The following is a 6920-nucleotide window of genomic DNA, read 5'->3' on the forward strand; positions in this document are numbered from 1 at the left end:
ATAAATAGTGAATTTGATAGTGAGGTTTTGAATCATGTCATTCTATAATACGCTTTCAGTACTAGTTATAACATTTAAAGCTAATTAACATTAGTTTAGATGTAATCCAGGTCTCATGTGGACTTTTACAGACTGACTTGTCTGTAAACATCTTTCTCTCACATCGTGGAGTGACAGTAGTTTTTGCGCCCGTCATTCTCTAGTGGTTTGGACCAGTAAAATATTATAATCATATCTGGCTCTCTGACCATGACTGCACTATGTTGTGATTTGATTTTAACATGCCTCAGTGTGTCTGAGGAAACCTACTGGATCATAGAACCAGCTGATCTGTGACTGCATCATGTGATACACACACAGGTGAAGTGAGGTGAATGGAGATATGTGCACCACAGGAAGTTGATCAATTTAAATCATGTTTAAACGTGTATCTGTCTGCATGCGTGTGCAGTTGCATATAAATAGTGAAGTGTGTTTCCAGTTAGAGACCAATATGTTCCAGTTGTCACGTCGCTCCACTCGTTCACTCCAGTCCATGTTTCTACATTGGTGTGAAATCTTCAGGTGAGAGACGCAGACAGTCTGTTCTCACTGTCCTGGACCAGCTGTCCACATACTAATATCATGTGTCCACATGTCAACATCATGTAGAGACAGACGTCAGCTGCTCGTCCTGTGCTTCCTGTACAGTCAGTGGCAAAGGGAATGACAGGTGAGTTCACTGCCCACAGGTAAAGGTGGGTCACTCCCACACACCTGCGTCAACACTCAACTATACTAGTGACCAGTGTAAAGGGATCGTGCAGTAAGGCAGCACATGCAGGGAGGTTACCATATAGTGGGGGCATCCATAGATAAATATACACAATAGAGGACGTGCTGTGGCTGTGTGTGTGTGTGTGTGTGTGTGTGTGTGTGTGTGTGTGTACACCTCCAGGAGTTCTTGGTCTCAGTCTCTTTCTGTCGTTCTCCTCCTCTCTCCCTGTATCAGTTCTTTCCTCCCTCCATCTTTCTCCGTGCCGTTACTCTCCGGCGCTGCGAGGAGCGCGAGGGTTTGGTTTCCCGTCGTGGGTCCGGCGGTTTCTCCCCTTCCTGATCTCCTGAAGATGCTTCCACTTCTTGTTGGCTGGGCGGATGGCGGGGCCCAGAGGCGGCACGTCCTTCCCTGGAGCAGGAAACACCTTGTCCGCCAGGTCACTGCCGGCGTTCTTGCGTGCCCACACTTGCTCACAAATCTGGTCGACGGTGCTCAGGTTGGGATGGTCCACCAGCTGCATGAAGTCCCGGTACCAAAGCTTCTGATTGGTCATCGGAGGCCCACCTCCGCTGCGGGGGTCTAACCGGACAGGGGCATCAGAGGGAAGGTTGGAGACTGAGGAGGACGTTGAAGGTACAACCTCCAAGGTGATGCCGAGTAAGGTCTGGGTGAAGCCGTGCTCCATGGCGTGGCACTGGTAGAGGCCGATATCTCTCTTCAGGACTCTGCGAATGAGAAGGCCTCTGTCGGTCTGGAGGATGCGGTCGTCCAGACGCACCTGGAAAACACAAATGAGATGAGATGAAGGAGCTGACCAATCAGTGCGGATAAAATTTACAGCAGTGGTCGGCAACTGGTGGCAGCAACAACATCTGTCCCGCCAGATTATTTTTATTATTATTTAAAAAGAAAAAAATATCTTTGTCGGATTTTTTTTTTTGCTTTATTTCAAGCTATTGTCAGCTTTTATTCTGAAAAGTTGTGAAAGGAAGTGTGTGTGTGTGTGTGTGTGTGTGTGTGTGTGTGTGTGTGTGTGTGTGTCCATGTACAATAACAAAGTAAATTCCAGTTGCATTTTTAGTGCCTCTGATTATATTCTACAGTTTACATTATCTGCACGAGGAGAACAGCTGTACAGGAGAACCCCTTTAAGACCTGTCAGTAAATGTCTCTTCACCCTCACCTCTTCTCGGGGGTTCTGAGGATGTTTCTGGAAGGTCCAGGTGACTCTGGCCTGAAGGGATTTGGGGATACACTCCAGGAAAGTGCTGCTTCCCTCAACTCCATACAGCTTCCTCTCTGCCACACGGTGCTTATGGTGGTCTGCAGGGGGCAGCAGAGACAAAGACATGGAGGGTCTGCTGTAACTTGGAGTGTGGGCTCACAGGAGCAGGATGGAAAAAACAAGGAAAGAAGAGACAGAACAATGTAGAAAGGTGAGGAGAGGAAGGAAGAGAGGACAGACAGGAGGACCTGACCCCGGACGTGGGACAGAAACAACCTGAGCTGATGATATGAAACACAAGCTCACCTTGAAACCCCCTCCTCTATAAACTAGATTATTAGAACAGTTCACAGTCTTGTGAGCAAATGTATTCAAACATGAGAATCACAAGGAAACTACAAAACCATATGATTTCTCTCAGTGAACACTGATTAATGACAAAGTTCACACATCCTGACAACATCATGACAACATGTGAGTGTGTCGGTGCTGAAGGAGGAGGATCTCAACTTTTATCAAACAAGGACTTTTATTGTGACGCAGCAGCTCATCACAGAGAATCATTGTCTGACTTTTTAAACTCTACCTCTCTACATGATGATCCTTTTCTAACACACAACAGACTCCAGATCAGCCACTGCCATCAGAGGAAATGACTCTGACCTTCATTAGTTTTATACAACAAGATGTCATCGAGTTACTCCTCCAGTTTGAGCAATGATTCACTTCTCTGGCAGAAAGACAGAGACAGAAGCTGCTACTGTGGTCTGAGAGGACAGGGGTCACCAGAGGTCACGGCAGGAGGTCGTGGGACAGGGAGACGTCAGATACCAAGAGTCTCTGTGAGTCAGAGCAGCAGCAGAGCGAGGCTTTGTCTTCTTTATTCAACACACCTCTAAACCTGAACGGCTCCACCAATCACAGCTTCAGAGCTGTCATGGCTTCACTAACAACTGATTTCCTGATGCACCAGAATATGATGAAGGTACATGTTTGATAAGATTCATACGTTTGATTAGTTTGATTGATGTAAAACATGAACTTTACATGTGAGAGATTTGGCATCGTAAACACTTGTAACTTGAATAATAATGAACTTATATAGTTCAGCTCAAACTGTTGTCATCACATTAATAGTGTTTAAAACACAGACTGAATCTCACCTCCAGAGCAGAGAGTGTTGGGGTCTCCATTCCTCACGTCCTGTCGACGGAAACGTCTGAAAACAAAGTGAAACCTTTAGGAATCTGTGTTTTCATGGTTTTATTGTTTGTTTTTTGAATGAAGTGATGAATGTTCACATGTTCATCTGTGATGATGTCACTGACCTCTTGGTGTTGGGCAGGTAGCGAGTACAGGATGTTCCATCCCAGGCGCAGTACGGGTCTCTGGCCAGGCAGCACTCGGCGCAGGCCTTCCCATACACGCTGCAGCGGTGGAGAGGAACCTGCGCCAGGCCGGTGTCAGAGCCCACGTACAGCTGTTGCTGTGAAGTGAGAGGGATGAGGTTTAAACTGTGTCCACATCAGACACACATTCAGTTTGAATCCAACCACGCAGCTTTCTGTGCATGTGGCACTTCTACTGGTGACAACAGCAGTGGTTCCCAACCTGTTCCAGGTCAGGGACACTTGAAAATCTCAAAAATGTTGGCGCCCACAACTGACCATGTAACGATACGCAGGCCAAATAATACATTCTCTCAGCTCTTGACTCTCTTTTCTTTAAATTTTCCTTGTTGCTAACGAGCTATCCATTTTGATGCTCCATGGGTGTGATCTTTTAGTGCACAATCAGACTGATCATCATCACTGACTCATCACAGTGATAGGCCTCAATACAAAAAGAAATAATAATGAAAGGACACTTTCAACATCTATAATTTTCTAAAGATCATTTTGTTTTAAAAACATTTTTTATATATATATTTTTTATAATTACACCTTTTCACCAAAATTGTCGTGTTTGGCAAATGATTTATCGGTCCACTTACAACGACCGACCTGTGGGGAACCACTGGACTCTATTATAAGCTGTACAACAGACACTTTGATTCACTTCAGTCAGTTTAGCTCATTAAACAGGTTCTTACCCGTTTTGATGAGATCTGCATGTTGATGATGGATGACGCATCCTGACGAGCAGCGGAGACACAGATCGTTAATGACCTCACTTTCATTATGAAAGACAAATGATTGAACATGTGGGAGCGGCCATGTTTTCTCAGTCTGATCGTGTCACTTACTTTGAAGACCTCCAGCTCTTCCAGCAGAAGCTCCTCCATGTTGTTCCAGCTCTCCTTGGGGACATTGATCACCTTGAGGACCGTCCCTTTGTCTGAGACAGGTACAGGTGAACAGCTACAGTGTTGTAACATGCTGTTTCATTGTTGTCATGTTTAAATGTAAAGTAAAACATCAGATCACTCACCTGTTCCTATGAACATGACGTCATACTGTCCGTCGGCGGCGCTGACTCTGTCCACAGCGATCTGAGTGAAGCTGTAGTCCACGTTAGTCCTGACGAAGACAGGCCGCCGGCTCATCGGGTAAACCGGGTTGTACATGAGAGGGTGGTGACGGGCGAACTGGATCACATCATCCGGGAAACCCTTCGTAGACTCGAAGCTGCCAAACGTCTTACTGGGACACTGAAGGAAGTCAAGTTTAATTCATAAGGTCATAAAGTTTAAACCCACTGAAGATCAAAGATAAATCTCTCAGAAATATGAAGAGGAAAAAATTACTTTCCAAATTATCATTAATTGATTATTTTGGTTCCACAGTTTGTTCAGCTTCAGTGAAGATGAAAAGCAATAAAGAACCGACTGTGAATACTGATGAAATCACAGTGGACAGAAGAGTTTGTGAACGTGTGAACGTGTGAACATATGAATGTGTGAACGTGCATGCTGCAGATCTTTTTAAAGAATTTAGCTGCAGGTCAAAGACCTTTAATAATTCAGCCAATCCACTGCTACAGTGGGATTTAATCTAATAATGTAATAACACAGAACATGTTCAGACTCATATCTGATGAGGATATATGTTTTGTGTTTGTGCATGAAAAGTGGAATTTAATGTCTTAGTATCTAAGACCTTATGTCAGTAAAGTGTCAGTATTTCAGCGGCCTGATACACAGAGCCTCCGGGGGGGGGGGGGGGGGGGGGGGGTCGTCGTCACAGGGATGTTAGAGAGATTTTCTCCAGGTCAGAGTCCAGCTTCCATCTAATTAAAATTCCAGTCCTGGACTTTCACCCCAGGAAACTCAAACTTTACTAAATTGTTCTGCAGCATCATATATTTCTACTTTCTTCTTTAAAGCTTAATTATAATATTTATGATAAATACAGTGTGATGCGTTTGTGGTTTTCATCCTACAGAGAAAAACTGGTGATCTGCATTTTAAACACTGACTCTGCTTCATCGGCAGTTTTTGTTTTCTTTCAGTTTGATTTGTTCTGCTGATTTTACAACCCGTGAGGTGATGATGGCGTGAGAGAGAGTTTACTAAAGGCCAAATACAATTACCATTCTGCAGTCATACAAAGGGGATTGTTCTGCTGTGGCAGAAACAGCTGAAGCTCTTGCAGAACAAATCCTGCTGAGCTCAGCACAAAATCAGAGTCTAATCAGCTCATACTGACTGTGGAGCGAGAGGGTGAAATCAGGTCTGACACAGAGTGTAGACGTGCCACAGAGACAAATACATCACATACAGAGTTTGTCCCCTGTGAGTGGTGGAACGATCACAAAGACATCACATTCATGTATTCATCAGTGTGTACTGTGTGTGAATACGACATGATTCAGTGTCTCACAGGGAAACATGAGGAACAGCCAGTTTCCACTTCTGTTACTGACTTACTGAAAATACCAATAACATCGTCATCATGTTATTATCCTATGATACTGATTATCATTACTGATGCATTAACATGTAAACCAGGTGGAGCAAACTTCAGCTTCTTTATATACTGTTGGATAGTTTAATCAATTACTCATAATTTGTATGTTCATTGAAAAGTGCTTCATAAATAGTTATTATTATTATTATAATAAATAAAGCCATTATTGTTGTTACTATTATTAGAAATAAAGTTATACTTGTTTCTATTATAAATAAAGTTATTATAATTTTAAATAAAGTTATATTTGTTGTTATTATATTCTGTGTAAAATTGAATGTACAAAGTGTCCAGTAACTATAACTGTCAGATGTGATGTCAACGATGTAAAGTCCCTGTACTTTCATCATGGCTGAACTCTATTGATGTTAGTCACATACCATTCCTGGGCGGGGGTAGGGGACTTTTCCCTGGAAGGGGACCCACTGGTAGTTGGGCCCCTCTTTGTGAGCAAAGGGCCCCAGGAAGGCCCTCCGGATGTCATTCATGGAGTAGAGACACACAGCTGAGCCTTTAAATACACTGCTGCTGGGGACACGGAGAGCTGGGTTAGGTCAAAACACACACACACTGACACACACACTCACACACACTCTCTCACACACACACTCACACACACTCACACACACTGACACACACACTCTCACACACTCTCTCACACACACACTCACACACACTCACACACACTGACACACACACTCTCACACACTCTCTCACACACACACTCACACACACTCACACACACTGACACACACACTCTCACACACTCTCTCACACACACACTCACACACACTCACACACACTGACACACACACTCTCACACACTCTCTCACACACACACTCACACACACTCACACACACTGACACACACACTCTCACACACTCTCTCACACACACACTCACACACACTCACACACACTGACACACACACTCTCACACACTCTCTCACACACACACTCACACACACTCACACACACTGACACACACACTCTCACACACTCTCTCACACACACACTCACACACACTCACA

At 44.2% G+C, this 6920-nt stretch overlaps 1 protein-coding gene across 3 annotated transcripts in view; it reads right to left on the reverse strand.

Moving 5' to 3' along the window:
• Positions 1-944: 944 nt before the first annotated feature.
• sema3b (semaphorin 3B) overlaps positions 945-6920 on the reverse strand; it is a 21086-nt gene continuing 15110 nt past the window's right edge. For 2 of the 3 annotated variants that reach the window (XM_022757537.1, XM_022757538.1), the window contains exons 10-17: positions 6271-6415; positions 4413-4632; positions 4228-4319; positions 4075-4116; positions 3311-3468; positions 3146-3201; positions 1941-2080; positions 945-1535 (exon numbers count right to left, since the gene is read on the reverse strand). In XM_022757537.1, the coding sequence (XP_022613258.1) occupies positions 1023-1535; positions 1941-2080; positions 3146-3201; positions 3311-3468; positions 4075-4116; positions 4228-4319; positions 4413-4632; positions 6271-6415 (1366 nt within the window). In that variant the 3' untranslated portion in view covers positions 945-1022. Of the gene's footprint in view, positions 1536-1940; positions 2081-3145; positions 3202-3310; positions 3469-4074; positions 4117-4227; positions 4320-4412; positions 4633-6270; positions 6419-6920 lie in introns of all 3 variants that reach the window. The other variant, XM_022757539.1, reaches the window with a different exon arrangement.

The sequence above is a fragment of the Seriola dumerili genome, unplaced genomic scaffold, assembly GCF_002260705.1.
Source record: "Seriola dumerili isolate Sdu_G_001 unplaced genomic scaffold, Sdu_1.0 BDQW01000283.1, whole genome shotgun sequence".
NCBI lineage: Eukaryota > Metazoa > Chordata > Actinopteri > Carangiformes > Carangidae > Seriola > Seriola dumerili.